The sequence below is a fragment of the Saccopteryx leptura genome, chromosome 13, assembly GCF_036850995.1.
Source record: "Saccopteryx leptura isolate mSacLep1 chromosome 13, mSacLep1_pri_phased_curated, whole genome shotgun sequence".
NCBI lineage: Eukaryota > Metazoa > Chordata > Mammalia > Chiroptera > Emballonuridae > Saccopteryx > Saccopteryx leptura.
In genome coordinates this window covers 53,758,865-53,784,782 of record NC_089515.1, presented here as the reverse complement: position 1 = coordinate 53,784,782, position 25,918 = coordinate 53,758,865, and the positions used below count along the sequence as shown (strand labels likewise).

Here is a 25,918-nt window from a genome sequence, read left to right as displayed (position 1 = left end):
TTGTGTCCTGTTTAAAGAAATCTTTGCCCCATATGACGTCACATAGATTTTTCTAGGTTTTCTTCTAGAAGTTTTATACTTTTAACTCTTTATGTTTAGGGCAACGAACTAAATGCCAGCTGATGGTTGTGTACAATGTCAGCTCAGATCAAGACCTTTCACTACTTCCCATAGAAAGAGTCAGTTGTTCCAGCAAAATTGGTTGAAAAGACTAGCCTTTTTCCCCAATGATTTATCCTGATGTCTTGGCCAAATACAAATTGACCATACATGTGTGGGTCTATTTCTGAACTTCATTCTGTTCCACTGACCTAATTCTATCCATATACCAAGATTAGATTGTTTTGAACCCAGCAACTCTCAGAGTAGGTTCTGACAGCCCTCAATCTTCTTTAAACTGGCCCACAAATCAACTTGTCAGATTTTTTTCCAACAAGCATGCTAGAATTTTGACTATAACTCCACCAACTCTAAAAATGGAAATCTCCCTAAAGTGATCTAAATAATACTGATTCTTCCAAACCATGAACATGGAATATTTGTTTAGGTCTTTAATTTCCCTCAGTTTTCAGTATACGGGTCCTACACACCTTTCATGAAATTGATTACTAATTCGTTTAAGTTTTGTTGTTATAAGGAATTGTTTTAAAATTTCCTTTTCTGATGTTAATTGCTGGTATAAAGAAATAATACTTATTTTCACATATTGATCTGTCTATTCTGTAATCTAGCTAAATTAAATTTAGTTCCGGTGTAATTTTGGAGATTTCTTACTATTTTTATGTATACAATATGCTCTCTGCCCATAAAGACAGTTTTACTTCTTCTTTTCCAATCCATGGGCTCTTATTATTTATTTACATTTTTTGACAGAGACAGAGAGAGGGCAGACAGGGCCAGACAGGAAGGGAGAGAGATGAGAAGCATCAGTTCTTTGTTGCAGCACCTTAATTGTTCATTGATTGCTTTCTCATATGTGCCTTGACCAGGGCGCTACAGCAGAGTGAGTGACCCCTTGCTCAAGCTAGCAACCTTGGGGGCTCAAGCCAGCAACCATGTCTATAATCCCATGCTCAAACTGGATGAGCCTGTGCTCAAACCGGTGACCTCGGGGTTTCGAACCTGGGTCCTCTGTGTCCTAGTCCGATGCTCTATCCACTGCGCCACCGCCTGGTCAGGCTCTTATATATTGTTCTTCCCTTATCCCAATGGCTGGAACCTACAACTGAATACTGAATAGAAGTGTTAATGGCACACATACACCCTTGCCTCATTCCTGATCTTAGAGGGAAAGTATTCAATAGCTTATCATTTACTGTTATGTAAGTTGTTTTTCTTTTTATCTTTTTTAAATTAAATGTATTGGGGTGACATGGTTAACAAAATTGCACATATCTCAGGTGCACAATTCTATAATAAATTATCTGTATGCTGTAATGTTCACCACCCCAAGTGAAGTCTCCTTTGGTCACCATTTATTCCCTCTTTATCCTCTTCTGCCTCCCCACATAGTCACCCTACTGTCATTATCAGACTGTCATTATCAGACTGTTGTATCTACAAACTTTTCTCTTTACTTAATCCCTTTACCTTTTTCACTCAGCCCCAACCCCTTTCCCCTCTGATAGCTGTCAGTCTGTTCTCTGTATCTATGTGTCTGTTTCGTTTTTGTTTGCTAGTTCACTCTGTTCATTAGATTCCACACAGAAGTGAAATCATAGGCACTTGTCTTTCTCTGGCTGGCTGGCTTCACTTAGCATAACGCTCGCCAGGTCCATCCATGCTGTCACAGAAGGAAAGGCTTCCTTCTTTTTTATGACCGCATAATATTCCACTGTGTATATGTACCACTGCTTTTTTATCCACTCGTCTACTGATGGGCACTCAGACTGCTTCCAAATCTTGCTATTGTAATATGTAATGCTGCAATGAACATGGGGGTGCGAATATTCTTTCGAAATAGTGTTTCTGGTTTCTTTGGATATATTCCCAGATGAGGAATTTCTGGGTCATAAGGCAGTTCCATTTTTAATTTTTGAGGTAACTCCACACTGCTTTCCACAGTGGCTGCAGCAATCTGCACGCCAACAGCGCATGGGGGTTCCGTTTTCTTCATATCCTAGCCAACACTTGTTTGTGGATTTACTGATGACAGCGACTCTGACAGGTGTGAGGTGATACCTCACTGTCGTTTTAATTTGCAGTTCTCTGATGATTAGTGACACTGAACATCTTTTCCTGTGTCTACTGGCCATCTGTGTGTCCCCTTTGGAGAAATGTCTATTCCGGTCCTTTATCCACTTCTTAATCTGATTTTTTGTTTTCTGTGTTGAGTTTTATAGGTTCCTTACAAATTTTGGATATTAAGCCCTAAAAAATGAAACTAAATCACCTTATTACACCATACACACAAGAATAAACTCAAAATGGATTAAGACTTAAAAATTAGACTCGAAACCATAAGTCTTAGAAGAAAACATTGGCAATAAATTCACAGGCATTTCTTGTAGCAACATTTTTTTCTGATATATCACCTTGGGTGAGGGGTACAACAAAATGATAAACAAATAGGTCTATGTCAAACTAAGGAGTTTTTGTACAGTAAAGGAAATCATCAACAAAATGAAAAGACAACCCACTGGATAGGAGAACATATTCCCGATACCATTGCAGTTATCCCTGTAACTCTTTTTAAGTTTTCAAAGTTATCTTTTGCCTCTGGTTTATGGAGGAGTCTTTTCTTTAGGATGACTGGGTATTTTATATTGTCATATGCATCTTCTGCAACAATCATTTGGTATTTACTTTTGTTCTAGTAATACGGTAAATTACTCACCATACTGATTTTCAGATGTTAAATCGTCCATTCCTGGGATAAATACTCTTTGGTTGTGGTGTAACATAAACTGATGGTTTACATTTGCTAATATTTTGTTAAGGATTTTTGTATCTGTTATCATGGAAGATACCGGTCTACAGTTTTCATTTCTGGCAATGCCTTTATTTGGTTTTCCACAAAGGCACTACAAACCTCATAAAATAAGTCAGGCAGTGTTCCCTCTTCTACCTTCTCAAGGAGTTTGGGTAGTGCTCTTATTGTTTATTCCTTTAATATTTGAAATAATTATTGAGAAGCCAGCTAGGTCTAAAGTTTCCTTGGTAGAAAGCTGTAATTATTAATTATGTCTCTTAGGTCGATATAGGGCTATTAAATTGTTCTACTTTTTCATGGATCAGTTTTAGCAATCTATGTCTGAAAAGTTTTCCATATTTGATATTGATTATGTGTCTTTTCCCTTGTTTTCCTTATCAGTCTAGCTACAGATTTATCAATTTTGTTGATCTCTTCCAAGAATCAGTTTTGTTTTTGTGGTTTCATGAATTTTCTCTGTCATCAGCCTGGTATCAATTCCACTGATTTATCTTATTTCATTTATATTTTTACTATGAGTTTAATTTTAGCAGTACACAGAAACTGTTTCAGGCTCTGGCCAGGTAGCTCAGTTGGTTAGACTAGAGCATCATCCCGATACACCCAGGTTGTGGGTTTGATCCTGGGTGAGGGCACATACAAGAAGCAACCAATGAAAGCATAAATAAATGGAACAACAAATCCATGTTTTTCTCCCTCTCTTTCCCTTCCTCTCTCTCTCTAAAGAAAATAAAAAAAATTGTTTCAATATAGCCTTCCTTCCTTTCCCTTCTGTGCTATTACTGCGTATATATTACACCTTCATATGTTATAAACCCAGCAGGTTTTATCACTATTATTTTATGTTGTTGTCTTTTAAGAGATGAAAGGCTGGGGGGGGGGGACACCTATATTTATACTGTCCATGGAGGAATGATTCTGAGGAAGTTCCTCCCATAACCCCTGTCTCTTGATGGTCAAGCCTTTGTGTAATCCTCTCCCCAAGTGTCAGCAGGACAGTGACGTCCTTACAACAGAATCAGACAAAGATGATGGAACGTCACTGTTGTGATTATGCTATGCTCTATCTGACTCCATTTTTCTCTGTGCTGCCCTGATGACATAAAGAGCCATGGTGAGAAAGCAGGACAGGAATCTACAGGTGATCTCTAGGAACCAACCTCCAACCAGCAAGAGAACGAGACTGTCAGTCCTACGAGTGCAAGCAAATTAATCTGCCAACAATCAGAGCAAGCTTGGAAACATAGTCTCCTCCAGTTAAGCCTGCGAAACAGCCTGGCCAGCACCTTAAAATGATGAGATGCTGCCTGATCAGGTGGCAGTACAGTGAATAGAGCATTGACTGGGATGTTGAGGACCCAGGTTTAAAACCCTGAGGTCACTGGCTTGAGCAAGGGTTCACTCACTCTGCTGTAGTCTCCCCACCCCTAGTCAAAGCACATATAAGAATGCAATCAATGAACAACTAAGGAGCTGCAACGAAGAATTGATGCTTCTCATCTCTCTCCCTTCCTGTCTGTCCCTCTTTCTCTCTCTCTCTCTGTCACACACACACACACACACACACACACCCACACACACAAAGATTAGGTGCTAAAGGTATGTTATATTAAGTCTTATTTTTGTGTAATTTGTTACACAGCAATAGAAAACAAATACATATTTTTATATGTACCTGCATAACTACCTTTACCAGTGATCTTTACTTGTTTTGTGAATTTGAACTGTCTTTATCTTTTAGCCAGAAGGACTCTTTACAATACTTTCTTGTAAGGCAGTTCTAAGAGCAACACATTCTCTTCATTTTCCTGGAACATCTGTGAAGGACAGTTTTGCTGGATATAAAATTTTGAGTTGACAGTCGTTTACTTTTAGCAATTAGACGACATCATCCCACTGCCATCTGGCCAATGATGTTTCTTATGAAAAAAAAAATCAGCCATTACTCTTACTGAGAGACCCTTGAATACAGTGAGTCATGTCTCTAGGGCCCTGGTCGGCAAACTGCAGCTCGCGAGCCACATGCGCCTCTTTGGCCCCCTGAGTGTGACTCTTCCACAAAATACCATGTGCAGGTGCTACCTCGATTAGTAATGTACCTACCTATAGTTTAAGTTTAAAAAATTTGGCTCTCAAAAGAAATTTCAATCGTTGTACTGTTGATATTTGACTCTGTTGACTAATGAGTTGTTCTAGGGGTTTGTAAAGATTTTTTTCCACAGTTTGACTATTATGTGTCCAGATGAGTTTAACCTACTTGGAGTTGGCTGAGCTTCTCAGACAGGCAGTTAAATGATTTTCATCAAATGTAGGAAGTTTTTGACTACTATTTCTTCAAATCTTCTTTCTGCCCCTTTCTCTCTGTCCCCTCTCTTTTCCGGCATTCCCATTATGCCTCATGCATATGTCATATGCTCAATAGTGTCCTCACTGGCCTATGGGAACTCTGTTCATTTCTTCCACACTGCTTTTTTTATATGCTCCTAAGACTAGATAATGTCTATGTATCAATTTTCAAGGTCACTGATTACACCTTCTGCCAGTTCAAATCTGATACTAACCACTCTAGTGAATTCTTCCTTGTACTTTTCAAGTCTAAATTCGTATTGGGATACATTATATGTGCGTGTGTGTGTGTGTGTGTGTGTGTGTGTATATATTACCAGATTTAGTATAGAGGTGCTATTATGTGCACTCCATTTGTGTTTAAAGCTCAAATGCTTTGGATGTTACAAATCCCGAAAGCGGACAAGTCAGATTTCACAAAATATCCATATAAGAACTTACGTAGTATAAGCACATGCACCTAGCATATAGTATATGTATGTACACATACACGCTGACAGAATACACATACAGTGAATTATACCCTAGTTCACTATTCACGTGATTATTCCTTCTGAAGTGCCATTAGCTAATTTACACAGGCACAGCTTGGAAGTCTAATACAAGTTATGTTTTGTCCTTTAAGTATTAACATAGAAGAGAGAAGCAACAGAGATATAAGAGGAAAAAGTCTAGACAAATACCTGCAGCTGATACTAATTCAGCACAGAATGAAAAGGTGGGAAGTCAGATGATAAAATGTTTCCAAACAGGATTTCCCTCAGATTTGCTTCTTTTTCATTAATGAAAAGTTGAACGCTTAGACAAGCAGCAAGGCAGAAAAGGGCGTTCCCCAGTACCTACTGTCAACATCGACAATACAGTGTGTCCGTAAAGTCATGGTGCACTTTTGACCAGTCACAGGAAAGCAACAAAAGACGACAGAAATGTGAAATCTGCACCAAATAAAAGGAAAACTCTCCCAGTTTCATACCTATTCAGTGCAGTTTGATGTGGGCTCACGCACAGATTTTATAGGGCTCCTTAGGTAGCTATCCCGTATAGCCTCTACAGACTCGTCACTGACTGATGGCCTACCAGAACGGGGTTTCTCCACCAAACTGCCGGTTTCCTTCAACTGCTTATCCCACCCAGTAATGTTATTCCTATGTGGTGGCGCTTCGTTATAAACGCGCCGATATTCACGTTGCACTTTGGTCACGGATTCGAATTTAGCGAGCCACAGAACACACCGAACTTTCCTTTGTACCGTCCACATCTCGACTGGCATGGCCGTGGGCTGCTCCACTGTATACGTGGTGTTACATCATCATCTGCGCATGCGCACATACTGCAATATCATCCTACAGAAACTGGAAGTGGACTGAGCGTGGGCACGCAGTCCCGCCCGGCCTGTGGAGCCAAGGCTTGCAGCCGTCCCACAAGTGGGCTCCTCCTGCAAGGGCAAGGCAGAAGCCCAGAAACAGGCGGAGACCCGCAGCTGAGCAAAGGTGCTCGCCACTGCCCTCAGGGCCCAGCATAACGCCACCCATGGGGGCAGGGCGAAGGCCAAGGCCACCAAAGCTTGTACACCCGAGCACGTGATCACAGCCACTCCGTGAAGGAAAAGCGGAAACCACAGCAACAGCCCCAGTGGGCAGGCACCAGCAACGCCCATACCCAAACGCCCTAGGCAGCAACAGCAGAGGGGGTGGCGGGCCTGCAGACAAACCATACTTAGGGAACAGAGGCCACACCCAGTGGACTCCAGTGGCCAAGACCTTCTTTTACACAGAGAAGATGAGAAGGCAGAGAAATGCAACACAAATGAATCAAGAGAAATCCCCAGAAAAGGACCTGAATGAGTCAGATATAACCAAATTACCAGATGCAGAGTTTAAAATAACGATTGTTAGGATGCTCAAAGATCTTAGAACAACAATAGATGGTCATTACAAACACCTAAATAAAGAGATAGCAAATATAAAAAAGGACACTGAAATAATAAAAAAGAATCAGTCAGAAATGACAAATACAATATCAGAAATGAAGAATACAATGGAAGGAATTAAAAGTAGGATGGATGAAGCTGAGAATTGAATCAGCGAGAGAGGACACGATAAATAAAAGCACGGAAGCAGAGCAGAAAAACGAAAAGAGACTCAAAAAGTCTGAGGAAACTCTAAGAGAGCTCTGTGACAACATGGAGAGAAATAACATCCGCATCATAGGGGATCCTAAAGAAGAAAGAAAGAACAAAGGATAGAGACTTTGTTCAAGCATATCCTTCCCTCAATTAAGGCAGGAAAACATCTCACATGTTCAGGAAGCACAGAGAACTCCATTAAAGAGAAACCCAAAGAAATCTACACCAAGACACATCATAATTAAAATACCAAAGCTAAGTGATAAAGAGAAAATATTAAAAGCTGCTAGAGAAAAAAAGGCTATCACCTACAAAGGAGCCCCCATAAAGATGACCTCTGACTTCTCAACAGAAACACTTGAGGCCAGAAGGGAATGGCAAGAAATATTCAAAGTAATGCAGAACAAGAGCCAACAACCAAGACTACTTTATCCAGCAAGGCTATCGTTTAAAATTGAAGGTGAAATAAAAAGCTTTCCAGACAAAAAAACCCCTCAAGGAATTCACTACAACCAAACCAATGCTGCAAGAAATGCTAAAGGGCCTGTTGTAAACAGATCAAAGGAGAAAAAGAATATAGCAAGAGAGAAATACAATTTTAAAGAATAAAATGGCAATAAACAATTACATTTCAATAATAACGTTAAATGTAAATAAATTAAATGATCCAATCAAAAGACATAAGATAGCTGCCTGGATAAGAAAACAGGACCCATACATATGCTGTCTACAAGAGACACACCTTAAAACAAAAGATGCATATAGATTGAAGATAAAAGGATGGAAAAAATATTTCATGCAAATGGAAATGAAAAAAAAGCTGGGGTAGCAATACTTATATCAGACAAAATGGACTTTAAAACAAAGACTATAGTAAGAGATAAAGAAGGTCACTACATAATGATAAAGGGAGCAATCCAACAGGAAGATATAACCATTATAAATATCTACACACCTAATATAGGAGCACCTAAATATATAAAGCAGATTTGATGAATTTAAAGGGTGAGATCAACAGCAATACTATAATAGTAGGGGATTTCAATACCCCACTAACATCACTAGATAGATCCTCAAGAAAGAAAATTAACAAAGAAACAGCAGATTTAAAGGACATACTAGATCAACTCGATTTAATAGATATCTACAGAACCTTCCACCCTAAAGCAGCAGAATATACATTCTGTTCAAGTGCTCACGGTACATTCTCTAGGATAGACCACAAAAGCGGCCTCAACAAATTTAAGAAGATTGAAATCATTTCGAGCACTTTCTCTGATCACAATGGCATGAAACTAGAAACCAACCACAACAGAAAAACTGAAAAATACTCAAACACTTGGAAACTAAATAGCATGTTATTAAATAATGAATGGGTAAACAATGAGATCAAAAAGAAATTTAAAAATTCCTAGAAACAAATGATAATGAGCATATATCAACTCAAAATTTATGGGACACAGCAAGAGCAGTCCTGAGAGGGAAGTTCACAGATCATAGGCATACCTTAAGAAGCTAGAAAAAGCTCAAATAAACAACTTGACCCTGCATCTAAAAGACTAGAAAAAGAACAGCAAGTAAAGCCCAGAGGAAGTAGAAGGAAGGAAATAATAAAGATCAGAGCAGAAATAAATGACACAGAGGCTAAAGAAACAATACAGAGGATCAATGAAACCAGGAGCTGATTCTTTGAAAAGGTAAACAAGATCAATGCACCTTTAACCAGACTCACCAAGAAAAAAAGAGAGAGGACTCAAATAAAATTAGAAATGAGAGTGGAGAAATAACAACTGACACAACAGAAATACAAAATATTGTAAGAAAATACTATGAAGAACTGTACGCCAAAAAACTAGACAACCAAATAAAATGGACAACAAATTCCTTGAAACATATAATCTTCCAAAAATTAATCTGGAAGAATCAGAAAACCTAAATAGACCAATTCAAAAATGAGATTGAAACAGTTATCCAAAAACTCCCAAAAAAGAAAAGTCCTGGGCCTGATGGCTTCACAAGTGAATTCTACCAAATATTCAAAGAAGAACTAATTCGTATCCTTCTCAAACTATTTCAAAAAATTCAAGAGGAAGGAAGACTTCCAAGCTCCTTTTATGAGGCGAGCATAATTCTGATTCCAAAACCAGGCAAAGACAACACAAAGAAAGAAAATTATAGGTCAATATCCCTGATGAATTTAGATGCTAAAATCCTCAACAAAATCTTAGCAAACCGGATCCAGCAATATATGAAAAAATTATACACCATGAACAAGTGGGATTTATTCTTGGGAGGCAAGGCTGGTACAATATTCGCAAATCAATCAATGTGATTCATCACATAAACAAAAGGAAGGAGAAAAACCACATGATAATCTCAATAGATGCAGAAAAAGCATTTGATAAAATCCAGCACCCATTCATGATCAAAACTCTCAGCAAAGTGGGAATACAGGGAACATACCTCAACATGATAAAGGCTATCTATGACAAACCCACAGCCAACATCATACTCAATGGGCAAAAATTAAAAGCAATCCCCTTAAGATCAGGAACAAGGTAAGGGTGCCCCCTTTCTCCACTCTTATTCAACATAGTTCTGGAAGTCCTAGCCACAGCAATCAGACAAGAAAAAGAAAGAAATAAAAGGCATCCAAATCGGAAAAGAAGTAAAGCTATCATTATTTGCAGATGACATGATATTATATATAGAAAACCCTAAATTCGCAGTCAAAAAACTACTAGACCTGATAAATGAATTCAGCAAGGTGGCAGGATATAAAATTAATACTCAGAAATCGGAGGAGAGGGAGGGGATTGGGGGAGGGGAGGGGCACAAAGAAAACCAGTTAGAAGGTGACGAAAGACAATTGGACTTTGGGTGATGGGAATGCAGCATAAGCAGATGTCAAAATAACCTAGAGCTGTTTTCTCTGAACATATGTACCCTGATTTATCAATGTCACCCCATTAATATATATATAAAAAAGAATTTGTCTCAGGGCTAATTCAGGCAGTTAGAAGAATAGTATAAGGATGCTAATTCTGCTTCTCAGGCCACATCCTGCAAAAAAGGGGCCCCAAGAAAATTGGCGATTTGGCTCCTCTGATTTTGCCAATTCGATTTAAAAAAATAGGTCAGGAACACCCTGAAATGGAACTAACAATACAAGGGCATAAATTTAAAGGACTTTTAGATACTGGAGCTGATGTATCTGTTATTGCTAAGCTACATTGGCCTCCTTCCTGGCCCACTCATGCAGCAGTCACAGAATTACAAGGTATAGGGCAGAGTAAATCCCCTCAACAAAGTTCTAGTTTTTTACATTGGGAAGATTAAGAAGGTCATTCTGGATTTTTTAAGCTTTATGTGCTCCCTGGATGGCCAGTTAATTTGTGGCGTAGAGATGTTTTAAAAAATACGGGAGCGTTGCTTGTCAGTCCTAATGGTTTAGTCAGAAATAAAAAATAAAAAAAAGAAAGAAAAAAAAAGAAACTGGGAGGGTTTTCCTTTTATTTGGTGGAGATTTCACATTTCTATCATCTTTTGTTGCTTTCCTGTGACCGATCCAAAGTTCACCATGACTTTACAGACACACTATACTTTCCGCTTTTCTTCTCTATGTTTTTAGGAATTATTCCCCATGTCTAAGACGCACTCTTTTTGAAAAATTTGGGGTCTGAAAATTGGGTATGTCTTATACAGTGGCTGTAGATTTTTTTACTTACATTTTGCGCTCTTTCATGCTTGTTTTTATGCTCACTGTTGAAGACAGTGATTTGTCATCAGACACAGATGAGGACAAACTAATGGATGGGAGTTTTGACAGTGATGAAAAGCTATATGAATTTTATAATGAATGGAACTTGAATTCAGTAATTTTATGTAATTTTTTTTTTTTCTTCAAATTTTGGGTCTCAAAATTAAGGTGCATCTTATACATGGGAGCGTCTTATACATGGGGAAATACGGTACATAATTGTAATCGAAGTCTACATCACTTAACCTTGTCTCTGTATCTGAGCACTGAGAATGCTTCCATTTTAAAAATTGTATGTAATAAGGGGTAAATTTTTCATGCAGAAAAACACTTTCTGCCTTCAAGACTGCCTCCTTAGAATAAATAGACACTGATTTATTGGGCCAGAAGATCTCCCGTTTCTACCTGCCTGACACCTGGTGCTAAACCGTTTTCCACCGCGCTTCCTAGATTGCTCTAATCAGTGCCGGGTTCATCCCACTGGAGCTTCGCTTTTGCAGTCTCTCACTTCTGAGAAGCCGGGAATAATTTATCGCCCTCCCCACGAGCCCAGCTCTGGGTTTCCTTCATGACTCCCTGAGCTCGCTCACTCGTTTTCACGTGTTTCAGCCACTCCTCCTCCCCCTGGTCCCAGGCCAGTGTGCACAAATACTGCATCTGGCAATAAATACTTGCACTGAGATGGGGTCTTTAATGCTACTGTTATCGTATGACCAACAGGGTCTTAGTATTTTTAGGAAGATTCAAATGGGAAGAGGATAATGATGAAAAGAATGGGTTTCTTATCATTTTGATTCATAGTACTCTTCCCTACCCATGACTCTAACAGCACCCTAGCCTGGTCAGAAGGAACACCAAGATTTGCACGAAGATAATATCACACACATCACATTTGTTTTTGGAAACTTGAATGCTTCTGACATCACTAAAGCCTAGGTCTTCATCACATTGTAGCTGATGTCTGAGAGGAAAGCATCAAGATGTCACTTATCTGCATGGGCCAACATGTTGTATCTGAGGTCTGACATGGAGCTGCTAGCCTCCTGTGGCTACTGAGCATCTGAAATGGCTGGTGCAGGCGTCCCCAAACTGTGGCCCCCTGAGGCCATTTATCCGGCCCCCTGCCGCACTTCTGGAAGGGGCACCTCTTTCATGGGCGGTCAGTGAGAGGAGCACTGTATGTGGCGGCCCTCCAATGGTCTGAGGGACAATGAACTGGCCCCCTGTGTAAAAAGTTTGGGGACCCCTGGGCTGGTGTGATGGCAACTGAATTTTTAACCTAACTTACATTAAATGTAGAGAACCGATGTGCACAGGTATAGATTAAACAGAAAAGAGAGCCTGGTTTTCCTTTGGGAACAATGAGAGTATCAGCAATGCAAGTCAAACTCGCTCACTGTTTCAATTAAACTTGATTTTTCTGTCCTGACCAGGTGGTGGCGCAGTGGACAGAGCATCAGACTGGGATGCTGAGGACCCAGGTTCGAGACCCCGAGGTCGCCAGCTTGAGCACGGGCTCATCTGGTTTGAGTAAAAAGCTCACCAGCTTGGACTCAAGGTCACTGGCTCAAGCAAGGGGTTACTCGGTCTGCTGAAGGCCCGCGGTCAAGGCACATATGAGAAAGCAATCCATGAACAACTAAGATGCCGTAACAAAAAACTGATGATTGATGCTTCTCATCTCTCCGTTCCTGTCTGTCTGTCCCTATCTATCCCTCTCTCTCTGACTCTCTGTCTCTGTAAAAAAAAAAAAAAAAAAAAAAAAAAACACTTGATTTTTCTCCAAGTAGCACCAAGTGTGGCTTCATATAGCTGCTCCCCAAATAAGTGTCTCTCTGTGGCCACGTCCCTGTCATCCTGGCACAGTCACCGGTGGCCTCTTACCTCTGAGAACACTCACTGGTGGTTTTACTGTGCAAGACGTGCAGGTTTAACAGTCCTAATACCTGACTTTTCAACATTCTTGGGATAAAGATCTTGTCAGGTGAGTGGCTTACATTAAACATTCACATCCTGTTTTTATAAATTGCATTTGGCTAACCTTCCTCTGCTCATTCAATAAATGGCAACTGTTTTCTTTATTTTCTTTTTTCTTTTGGTGGGGAGACAGGGACAGACAGGAAGGGAGAGAGATGAGAAGCATCAATTCTTTGTTGCAGCATCTTAGTTTCTCATTGATTGCTTTCTCATATATGTGCTTTGACGGGGGGGGGGGGGGGGGGGGGGCTACAGCACAGCAAGTGGCCCCTTGCTCAAGCCAGCAACCTTGGGCTCAAGCCAGCGAGCCTGGGCTTTAAGCCAGGACATTTCCGCTCCAGCCAGCCAGCGACCATGAGGTCATATCTATGATCCCACGCTCACACCGGTGACTCCACCCTCAAGCTGGGCTTGTTTAAGCCGGATGAGCCTGTGCTCAAGCCAGCGACCCTGGGGTTTCAAACCTGGGTCCTCTATGTCCCGGGTCGATGCGCTATCCACTGCACCACCATTTGGTTAGGCAATAAATGGCAGCTCTTCCCTTCCTTATCCTCAGGCCCAGAAGCTCAGTTATCCTTGTGTCCTTTCCGTTTCAACTCTTATCCAATCCACCAGCAAATCCTGTTGACTCCACCTTTTTTTTTTTGGTAAGAATATATCCAGGCCCTGGCTGGTTGGCTCAGCAGTAGAGCGTCGGCCTGGCGTGCAGGAGTCCCGGGTTCAATTCCCGGCCAGGGCACACAGGAGAAGCGCCCATCTGCTTCTCCACCCCCTCCCCCTCTCCTTCCTCTCTGTCTCTCTCTTCCCCTCCCCTCAAGGCTCCATTGGAGCAAAAGATGGCCCGGGCACTGAGGATGGCTCCTTGGCCTCTGCCTCAGGCGCTAGAGTGGCTCTGGTCGCAACAGAGCGCCGCCCCAGATGGGCAGAGCATCGCCCCCTGGTGGGCATGCCCGTTGGATCCTGGTCGGGCGCATGCGGGGAGTCTGTCTGACTGCCTCCCCGTTTCCAGCTTCGGAAGAATGGAAAAAAAAAAAAGAAAAAAGAATGTATCCAATATCTTCCTATTTCTCACATAGCCAAAGCACTGCCAGGATAGTAAGTGTTCGGGTCCCATGCCCACCTTTGAGTTTTTCTCAGATCTTTCTCCCGACACACCGATCCCCTCCATTAACTGTAGACTGAGGTTTTCGAGTTTTTGGATGAAATGAGGTCTGAGCAAGAGGCAGGGAGGGACGGAGGAAGGACAAGAGAGGTCTAGGCCGGGGAATGGCTGGGTCAACAGCAAACTATTTCAAGGATACAGTTCCTACTCCAGGACCCCTGGGACACGTGAGGACAGCGAGTGTCAGGTTTCGTGCTGCCTGGCCATCAACCCAGGCCCCCAACCTTCCTACTCCTGTCTCCACAAAGCTCATGTGACCCTCACGAGCGCTGTGAGACTTCCAACATTCGCAGTATGTCAAGTGGAGTTTGAGAATTTAACTAGTTTGGTAACAAAGTACTCCTTAGAAATGAAAAGAAATGCTGTCATTGAGCACTTCAGACCCTCGAATGGCACACGTGGGACCCGAGATCCCTCCGACCCCAGGCTATATCACAAAGATAATACGGGTGCAAATGATAAAGGACGTACGGGCTACCTTCAGGAAGATGAAGTGGGAATTCAACAGAAGAAAAAAGTGTATTAGTTTAGGACAATTGTTAGTTATTATTAATCATGGGAGTTATTAATGATAGGAATGGACAGTTTTTCGAAGCGAAGGCATACAATGTCAAATGCAGTTTCCAACCACATATACTTATACAAAACCCGTCCTCAGATAACTGACAGTCTTGTAGGATATCTAGGAACTTTGTACAATTCTGGAAAAGGTAGGTAAGTGTTCTCTAACACAGTAATAAAAGCAGTCAAACGTTTTTTTAAAGGAGGTCAATTTGAAACGTCGGGTATCATTCGGACAGGCTGTTTAAAGGGACCTGCGCTGGGTTTATCTGCCTCAGTGTCACCAGCCGGGGAAACCTGTGTGATTCTCTCTCTGCAGGGACCACGGTCACCCTCGCTTCGGAAACACGAGCAACCGGTCAGCCTGAAGGAGGGCTGTGTTTAGTTCAAATAACCTGGAGAAACCTGGCTATATATAAACTAGCTACAGTTACAGAGAAAAAAAGGAAATTAACCAGACCAACCTTTAGACACCTTGGTTTTACACAAAACTGAGCATCACTGTAACAAATCGGCACACAGGAGAGAAAATAAGAAGTTGGTACTGACAAAGAGAAGCAGTAATCATTACACACACATGCACACACATTTTAAGTGAAGCACAGTTTCCCTGTAAGCTTCTCTGCGGGGGACAAAGGGATCTGCTTCCAGTGAACTCACCTCCGTGTTCCAGAAACACCCGAACACATCTCTCCTTCCCTCTTGCCGCTGAGAAGTGGAGCAGGGTCCAGCCATTGGCGTCCCGGCCGTTCGGAGAATAGCCTTGCTCTAACATCTTCCGTACGGTGTGGACATCTCCGGCTGCCACTGCAGCCTGGATCTGCAGCTCTTCCTGAAGCTCAGGGTTCCTCCGACAGTGGTGGTGTAACATCCTAGCTGAGTGCGTTTCTCACAAAGGGTGCATCAGGTCACAGGGATCAGCCTTGGAGGGGAGGCAGAGCACAGGACCTTTAGGGTTCTCGGCTCCCGACAGCGGGTGCGAGAAACATCACACAATTTTCCTCTGCGGAATCACGTGCACGCTGGGAATGACAGTTCCTGCCACTACGACTCATTAACAAGAATCTGTTATGACCAAAAATGTTCAGCCATTTCCCTAAGATGATCAAAGATTTCAAAAAGAAAGCCAGGAATAAAGCCTTAAATGGCTGAAACAAGAAATGTCTGCCCCAGCCCTTTAAAAATTCAAAGCAAATGTCCTATGGATGTAGCAGGATGATGCTGGGAGGCTAGAAAATGGCGGACAGGGGAGTCAGGTAAATACTTGTCTCAGGAGTTCACATTAAGGGATGCACAGGGAGGTTTAAGTTATGATCCATTCAAGGATTCAACCACACATCACTGACAAGTACCACATGGACAATTCATAGACTGTGAAAGCTAACAACTTTTAATTATGAGCAGTTAAAAAAACCCCAACAAAACAAGAACAGCTAAGACCTTTAGGCTGGTTTCCTAAAATATTGTAGCAATATTTTACTTTAGTTCCAAAAGGTGGAAGGCTGGGGGAGGGGGAGAGGGAAAGGGAAGTAGGCGGGACTAAGTCAATTAGAGTGAAATGTATAGATTATATTTCCCTCCCTCTTTATTTGTGTCTCTTTCCCTTCTCCCTCCTTTGTGATATTTGATACAGAATTTACCTCTTTCATACTGCTCACAGAAATTAGGGGACTCGGGAACGTGCAGATACTCCAGGACTTTCAGCCTTTTGTCTAGTGCATTTTCACCCATGAAATACAAGTGGGTTTTGCATCTCATTTGTATAATTGAACAACTTTCTTTGACTTGTTGTTTGCTTTTCTGGCGTTCTTGTTTAATAAAAAAAAAAAAAAATGCTTTTTTTAATCTTCATATTCATTTTGAAATATCCCCTAATTTTTGTGAGCAGTATATTTTCACTATTTTGGTTTTCTAGGAGTATTACTACCCTATAAATATTGTATGGAGCAAGATCATCCAAAATATTTAAAAACTGCAAGAGTCTCAACAATCTGTTGGTTAGCCACATGAAAAATAAAAAACGTTTCAAAGGAAAAAGATTAGATTGAATTCCCACACTAATAGGTCACAGAAGTGAGGACTCAAACTCGGTATAGAGTGAGATCTTCACGCAAACAGCAAGTCCAAACTGAATGGCTGAAAAGTTGCGTCTTACGCATGTGTGCATAAAAACTCTCTAGTGTATTTTTAAGCTTTTAAAAGACATACAGAAACTTATACTAACATTCTTCTAGAAAGCCATTCTGTCTGGGCTAATTTTAAGGAATAGGTTCGACTCACCTCTCTTAATTAGTAGGCTTCCGTGTCTAAAAATAAAAATGATGTGTGATAAAGCCCTTTAAAGACATTTTGGTCTCTTATGTAGGTTAGACATCTTGGGATAATCTTGTTACCAATAATAATTCATCTTGTAAAACTTCTCGTTACAGACTGAACAAAGGTGAACTTAAGCCTAACTTGGGTCCCATCATTACAGCCTAAGAGCAGAGTCAAATATCCTGTTATTTTATCCACAGAAAGTGGTTATTACAAACTCCTAAGTATCTCTACCAAGTAATGTCATTTAAAAATACCAGGCTACTTCCACAAAAGTAAAAGGGCTATTTGTTTCCTCTGAGAAAACTGGAAAATGAGAAATTTCAAGACAATTTGTTTTCTTAGTCAACATGATGCCCACCCCTCACCTCTTTTTTCCCCTCACCTCTTCACTTAATTACTTTTCTCAACTGACACTAAAATCGAGTCTCTTATTTTAGAAATTAAAAAACCAAGAATCCTTTTCAAATAGGTTTCCGCCCGTTACTAGCGTTTTAAGGGATGCTGGAGATTATTAGAAGGAATTAATGGAAACTACTAATCCATGCTCCAAACAACCATCTTTAATAGACTTTTTTTTTTTTCCACCTGGATGTTCTTCTAGCAAGTGTGATGTTCGGTATACATGAGCTGACTTGAAGGAGAAAAGTAAAAGCCCAATGGGCTTTCCCCCAGGACAATACAGATGACCTGTACCCTTTAGTCACTTACCTTCTGGAAGAATGTCCCTTATTCTGACAGGTGGGTTGCCTAATAACCATGGTGCACATACAGCATTGTGGGGAAGGGGCTCAGAGTGTGTCCACAGGACGGCTCGGATCAGCTCTCTTAACCTAAAGACAAATGACAAGCAGGGAAAAACTCCTAAAAAAAGAAGGAAGAGTCACAGCTACCTGCACAACCTGCCCTGGATGAAATTAAACTTCAGCACTCAACAATCTTACAGAGCAGAGAAAGGACGCAGGTCGCACCCTAGAGAACGTGATCGTGAGACCTACGCTCATCTCCACAGTGGTATAGTGTAAGTTATTTTCAGGAACTTTTTTCTCTAAACAAGTGGTTTAAAAGAAAAAATGAAAAAAAATGTATCACACATTTAGAATTGGGATGTAAACAAAGATTCTTCTTTCTGCTCTATTCAGAATATATATTTTCAGACTTGCTTCATTTGAATTACATTTTAACTGACGCCGCTAGTCCTCTAAACAGGACTAAGAGGAGAAATCGTGTGCGCCAAACCAGCAGACGGTCAGAGCCAGAGTGGAATCAGTGACCACTAAAAAGAGGCCATGTCTTTAAATGCTGGTTCTCCGTAGGTCCAAAAGGCATTATGTTAAGCATTTTGAAATTGTTATTCGTTTCTGCATGAACCAATGTAGGAAAAAAGATTCACAAAAGTCTCGCCAGCTTCTTCGTATGAACTCTGAAAAACAATATTCCCTGTACAATGAAAAGGAGAGCCACCTTACTCCACATCAGGGAAATCTGAGGTCTGTGAATTTCACTGAGGTCAAGAACATGTGCAAAGAGCCTTCCGCACTTGACCCGGAACTCACTCCAGGAATTCCTGCCTGGGAGAACTGCCACTGCGTCCCTGTGTGGTGAGGATGCTAACACCCTCTGTCACTTCAACAAGAGAAGGTGGGGCCACCTGGCAGCCACCTGGCCACCTGACATGCTATGGAGAGAAACGCTAGTCACAGCTGCTGCTGGCTGCCCCCCAGAATGTTCAACCAGTCCCAACTGGTCTGGTCCACTTTGCCCTGTCCTCCTTCTACACCTCACTTTTCCCTTGTTAAACTTCTTCAAGTAAGACCAAAGACTCGGCCAGCATGTACTTGCAAATAATATTTGACTTAAAACTCTGCCCCTTATTTCCAAGAGAATGTATCAGCCGTGATCAGAACAACAGCGAGGAGTTGTAAGAGGTACAGAACCATCTTTACGTGAGTGCTGATTCTAAGGCTGGGGCAGGAAATAGACAAGTCTTGATCATCTCCTAGTGCCGAGCAAGAAGGAAGTGCACATGCTCATGCACGCGCACACGCATGCACACACGCGCACACACACACGCACGCGCACACGATGGGGTGATGTCAAAGGGACACAGGAGCCAACTACAGAGCTCTCAATAGCCAAGATGGAACAATTTCAACAAAATAAAGTACTACTGGATCCCAACCCAACGTAAAGAATAAATGATTGAATCAATATACAAGGGAACGAGGCACAAATCTCATGTGCAAAACTCCAAATAACTTCTGTAGATTCTCCCCTCTCTCAAGAAGGTGCATTGTAACCCCACACACACACTCAGGCGTGGGCCATGCAACAACAGTGACTTCGTTCCGAAAAGGATCGTTGGGGAAGCAGGGGGATAGAGCAACTGAAAACACTGCTTCAGCCAGGTGATCACGATTAATATCAACAGGTCAAGGCATGTTGTTAGTATGATATGATATATGATGATATATGACATTTAACATGTTAGAACCCCTGTCTAGTCATGACAGAAACATCCGACAAGTTGCAACTGAGAGACATTCTACAGAATAGCTGACCAGCACTCCCTGAAGTGTCATGGTCATCAAAAATAAGGAAGTTTGAGAAACTGTCACAGCCCAGAGGAGCCTAAGCAGATAAGGTGACTGCACACAATGTGGTATCCTGGTATCCTGGGTGGGATCCTGGAACAGAAAAAGGGCATCGGATAAAATCTAAGGAAATCTATATCCAGTATGGAGCTTAGTTAATAGGAATGTTCATTATCGCCTCATTAATTGTGATAAATGTATCTATTACTGTAAGATGTGCATAGGGGAAATTAGGTGTGGAGCATATGCAAATTCTGTGCTATTTTGCAAGTCTTCTGTAAATCTAAAACTATGCTAAAATTTAAAATATATATATTTTAAAAACACAAACCAGCGTCTCCAATGACAAGCCTCCGGCATTTGCAGAGACAGACACGTGGTTTTCCGGGGAAGCTGCGTGTACATTTTAGGAATGATGATCACGGATGCCTCACTGCTAAGCGTGTCCTCGGCACCTCTGGTCTCCCGAGGGCAGTGGAGGCGCCCTCCATGGTGTCCAGCCTTTGAGAACCCTTGCTACTGTTGTTACCGTCCACCTACCCTATCACCACTTCCACGGGGCCAGCGGAGTGGTGGGCGTGAGGGCCAGTGAGGTGTGGCTTGGGAATAGGAGATGGTCTTCATTTATTAACAGTATCCAGAAAAGCCTCTGCGCTCAAGACCAAGTGACTAATAAATTATTTCTCTCAAAAAGAAAGATGCACAAACAGCAACAACTTGTGATAATCCCACACGGCTGCTTCGATCAGACAAGCGAGAATCGGCTGAGGGCCTGACACAAACCTGGCACACTAATTAGGCCGTGGCCACGGGTATTAATCTCTGGGCAGAACTTGAACAGAGAGCTCTGCCTACTTAATCTGAACCAAGTAACACTAGAAATGTTCTATCATTTTTCCTCTTTCCTGACAATATCTACCACTATAAATAATGACCACAGGTTTAAACCCAAAAAGAACTTTTTTATTTATTTATTTATTCATTTTTAGAGAGGAGAGAGACAGAGAGGGAGAGAGAGGAGAGAGAGACAGAGAGAGAGAAGGGGGGAGGACCAAAAAGCACTCTTGACCCCCCCCCCCACCAGTCTTCACCATGCATGCAAGATCCCGTTAGGCAGGTCGCTCTCCTCACGAAGGACAACAACTGACCGCCGAATGTCCTAACAGTCCAAAGTAGAAGATAAGCAATTCCTTTCATCTTGGTGCTAGGTCAGTGGTCGGCAAACTGCAGCTCGGGAGCCACACGCGGCTCTTTGGCCCCTTGAGTGTGGCTCTTCCACAAAATACCACATGCGGGCGCTACCTCGATAAGGAATGTACCTACCTATATTGTTTACGTTTAAAAAATTTGGCTCTCGAAAGAAATTTCACTCGTTGTACTGTTGATATTTGGCTCTGTTGACTGACAAGTTTGCCGACCACTGCTGATGAGAGCTTGCGTTTAATAAGAGTATAGCTATCCACAGATATATAAAGTAAAAAAAAAACTACTGAACTTAAAAGGTAAAGACAAGCGCCGGTGGCAAAGGTGCATGTTAAAAACCACAGAGGAAGTCCAGAAATGAGATTATAAAAGAAGTCCATTCCCCTCCCCCCAGGAGGGCAAGTCCGAAAACCTGATACCTCATGGAAATCACCTATAAAAGAATATGGCACAGGAGACAGGTTCCTAAATCAACAAGTGTACCGTGTAAGTTGTTTTAAATTAAGAATGACTCAGAATGACTAAAAATCAGAGGGGGCAATCTTTAGAAATTCCATTTCAGGTTTCAATTAGAGAAAAAAAAAAAACATTAACAAGACAGACCTCAGAATTGTATACCAAATGATCCACTTCTCTGATATATCCTTCTTTTAATATAAGACTTTCTTGCCAATGTTAATACTATGTTTAAATTTTATGAATTTATCTTTTCTACTCTGCATGGGGTCAAAAGATAACAATATACTACTATTGACCTTATTAAATACTGTAAATTTTGGAATTAAATGTTAATATCTAATTTCCATGGAGATGCCAAGTAAACTTCATTAAGGTAAAAATCAAAACTTCTCGCTTCACATAATTATAATGTCTACAGCCATAGGATGAAGAATGACTGTAAGACAAAATATATTTAAGACCTCTCTAAAATTACATAACTGCCACCAAGTTGGCCCACATGTCCCCAATTTCCTTTAGCATAAATGATTAGTCATTAATGGCTTTCTGCATGTTATTTTCACTGAAAGTCACACATTTTCTGATTAAGTGACACAAATGAGAACTGTGCTTTCAGATTTCGCACAAGCTAAAAACAAGGTAACAGCTTGCTACTCAAAAAAAGGAATAAAGCCTTCCTTTGCAGAGTAGTAGAGATATGGCCTGGGAAGGAAGTAAAAATGAGCAACGCCAAGGATACTGGCTCTGAGATTTTAAAAAAACCACCTATGGCTCGCCTGTCCTAAAAGGGAAGATGGATGCAGAAATACTACGAGACCCAAAGTGTGCAACGTGGCTGATACACATGCTGATGGGTTCTTGCCACGTGACTGAAAGCCTGGAACCCCAAACAAAGTAAAAGTGTGATGTTAGCATCACTCACCATGACGCAGTGTTTCTGTGCCCAAACAAGGCAGGGTGCTTGCATTCCCTCCCTATGCCAGGGCCCCCATATACGTAACACAAGGATTTATTATCATGCACACAACTTCTCCGTAACTCCCCGAAGTTCCAGGAGAAGAGCCAACAATCTTCATGAGATGAGGTTTAGGCAATGGGGTAAACTTTCTAAGTCACTTCTCCCAGACCCAGAGTTTAAATCTCAAGAATTACACATGTCAAGGTCTTGTCAACATTATCTCGTGAACCCATGCCAGGCACCACCATCTCAGCTGCCTCGAGCAGGTGCCTAGAAAGTTTGCAAGGAAGGAGGCGACTGTTCTACTTGGGGAGTGACTTCGGTTGAGAACAGAAAGTAAGGAGGCAAGTTAAGATAATCGATACACTCACATAAACTTCATCTGACTTTAGACTTTTAAAGGACAGTATGTACTTCTCTGTTGCCAAAGCTAAATGGGAACAAAATAAAGAGACAGTGTATGTGTCGTAAGATTAAAGAACTGAATGGCATGGCTTTCAGAACAAAGAAAATGAGTACTGGCCACACATACACAAGATACCCCACTGAATATCTTCAATTAAAACCAGTTCCTTTTCCTATGGGATTATAAATCTGTATTTGATTATCCAATAAATCAGGAGTTTTTAAAATGTCTTTCTTTCAAAACCATCTGACTGGCAATAGAATTAACACAAAATTAACTGTCAGGTTGAGGGAAAAAAAATAAACCACATAACTGGCCATGTTGGTGAATATGTCCCCAAATTAAACCTTTTAAGTATTTGCCACAACCTAGATTGACTGCTTTTCAATCATGCTACTAGGAAGAAATGCTGACAATTCAGATACACTAATCTTAGAAAAACCATTACTATCTGGGAGAATCAATGAAGTAGCACAGTAAGCAGGGAGGACAGGAGTGGCCTATCTTTCCGCGTTTGACTCACCACAGCGCCACAGGTCCACTTCCTTATCACCTCAAGTGATAACACCTCTCAGAAATGAAAACACGTTCGAGTTACGTCCAAAGCGGAAAAAAAAACGTAACTAAGAAGATCTAAACAGGAGAAGATACCCTTAGCTTATTTTTACCCGAAAAACATACTTCAAGTATGTTAGCAATTTTTTAGAAGTTCTAATCATTAGGCATCTTGCCAGTGACTCACATACTTAAAGAATAAGAATTGCCCTTTAACTTCACAGACTTCTGCCTAGCTTTTACTGAAATGAAGTGGACCCCATATACACCTACAAAGGCAGCCCCCAAAATGTTCACCATGGGGTGATCACTGGTAGAAACTGATTCTAAATCCCTTTCTGAGAGGGATTTACACTCTGTCCCTTTGGTGTTCAGCTTCAGGTCTCTAGAATACACAAACCCTCAAAGCTCCTTAACAGTATCTTTAGCTGTCTTGACAATGAGAAGAATCAAGAAAGACATTCATTTCTTTCTGTGGAAGGCCGAAAGTCCAGCGGAACAGAGGGACACCAAAGATTTCCTAACAGCTTCCGCCATGTTAAGCATTTCTTTGTACCTAACATTCCCTACGTAGTCTGAGAAAGGAAAATAACTCTTGAGATTAACAAGTCACTTTATATTCGCATTGCTGGATGTTAGGCAGGCTGACTTCTGAACTCATTCTTATATGACTTCCCTGATCATAGCCCCTCTTTTGGGGAGTGACATGCATGTCCTAAACTCACCTTTAGTGCATTTCCAGAGGCAGTCACAAAACACAACAGCAGCCATGTCATCACATGAGTTAGATGCTTACTTTGCAATCTAATTAATAAATGATCTGTGAGGGTTTTGACATAGGAAATCTCACCCACGAGGAGGGCAGAAAGAAAGCCCTAGATTCCAAACACACTGCAACATTCCTGTTTTTCAATTCCTGTCAAATGATCAGCAAGGTCCCATGTCAAGTTTTATAAATTCTAGAAAATCCAAGGTGTAACAAGATATTATTTATTTTTTTATAACAGTTCCTGAGTCCATCCACATCTGTCACACAGAACCACACAAAAGCCTGAAGAGTTAATTACACATACGAGTTTCAGGAGCAAATACTGCTCTTTCACACGGTTCCTACCATTAAGGTATACATGCTCACTTTTCACCAGGGGGAAAAAAAAAAAGCACGTTATTTTCTCAAACTCATAAATTTCAAACCATTATTGTAACCTTCCTCTACCAAACCCTTGTCGCGGTTAGGCTAACTCAAAAGATGTCCTGACGGAGGTAGAAGAAAGGTGATGATGGAAAGGCATACAGGGGAAAAGAGAAAACTGTGTTTTAATTAAAAAGCAGAGTCATTCAGAATTAACAAGCAATTAACAAAGAATTGAAGAATTCCTATGAGAGTCAGGGGGCGGGAAAGGGGGGCGACTACAAAATGGTCTCAAAGTCTCAGAGCAGGGTAAATGGTACAGTTACCAAAAGATAATGCAAAACACCGGAACACCAGACAGAGAGATGGGAGTGGGGGTGGGGGACTACGTTGGGGTGGTAGAAAAGTTATGAAAACGTTAAGGAGCAGGGCAAGAGCGGTATCTTCGTTTTTTGTTTTTTTGTTTTTGTTTTGCAGGGAGTCTGGAGGTCAGGATAGAGTTGCACTAGCAGGTAACTACCCTGCAAATAGAGCGCGGCTTCCTGATAGAGGGGCCCGAAATAAACAATGGGGGAGGGGAGGACTGGTTTCTTACCTGGAGAGGATGCTGGCCTGAGGCTCGCCGCTACTTCCCCGGTGGGTGGGTGGGTGGGCAGGCCTCTTCCGGCTCTCGGGACTCCCCGAGTCAACTCCAACCTGGCGAAGAAACAGCCGTGAGAGGTGCGGTGGCCCCGGGGCTCGGAGGAGGGCGAGCCGAAGGAGAGAGTGGTCAGGGCAGGCAGGAAGATGCAGTGATTTTTTTTTTCCTCCCCTCCCTCCCGGCCGCCCCCTTCCCTTTCGGGAAGGTAACTGACTTTACCTGTCTGCTCAGCTGCTGTTCGTCTTCCTCCTTTCAGCCTCCTCCACACTCCCCAACTTCTCCATTGAAGAAACAGCCCGGGCAGGGCCGGACACGGGGGCTCCCGAGCCGCCTCGGTGGCTCACGGCCCCAGCCCGGCGAGCATCCACACCGCCGAGCAGACGCGGGGCGGCGGTCCCGGCCGCGGGGCAGCCTCCGGGCAGGGGTGCAGGGAGGAAGTCCCGGGTTGGGGAGGTGCGGGGGGGGGGCGGCGCAGCCCCGGTCTCAGGGCTCCGAGCAAGGGGTGCCGCGCTCCGGGCCGGAGGCTCCCAGCCCCGGTGGGGGATGCGGGAGGTCTCGGGGCAGCGAGGTCCCAGGTCGCACCGGGTCCTGAGTGCCAGCCGCGGGAGCTCGAGGCGGGGGGCTTTCTGGATGCACTTTGCACTGGGCCACCCCCGCCCCCTCCCTCCAGCACTTTGGGGTCACTGGGATGGGACCAAGGCTTCAGCAGCCAATCAGCGGCCGCACTAGAGCCCGAGGCCGGAGCCGTAAACCAGGTCCGGCGTCCGTGGGGGGGGTGGGGAGGAGGGCGCG

General features: G+C 42.3%; 1 protein-coding gene across 1 annotated transcript in view; it reads right to left on the bottom strand.

Moving 5' to 3' along the window:
- ASB7 (ankyrin repeat and SOCS box containing 7) overlaps positions 1-25,866 on the bottom strand; it is a 47,699-nt gene extending 21,833 nt beyond the window's left edge. The window contains exons 1-4 of the mRNA XM_066354892.1: positions 25,346-25,866; positions 25,082-25,182; positions 17,891-18,012; positions 15,524-15,785 (exon numbers count right to left, since the gene is read on the bottom strand). Of these exons, the coding sequence (XP_066210989.1) occupies positions 15,524-15,734 (211 nt within the window). The 5' untranslated portion in view covers positions 15,735-15,785; positions 17,891-18,012; positions 25,082-25,182; positions 25,346-25,866. The remainder of the gene's footprint in view (positions 1-15,523; positions 15,786-17,890; positions 18,013-25,081; positions 25,183-25,345) is intronic.
- Positions 25,867-25,918: the final 52 nt, after the last annotated feature.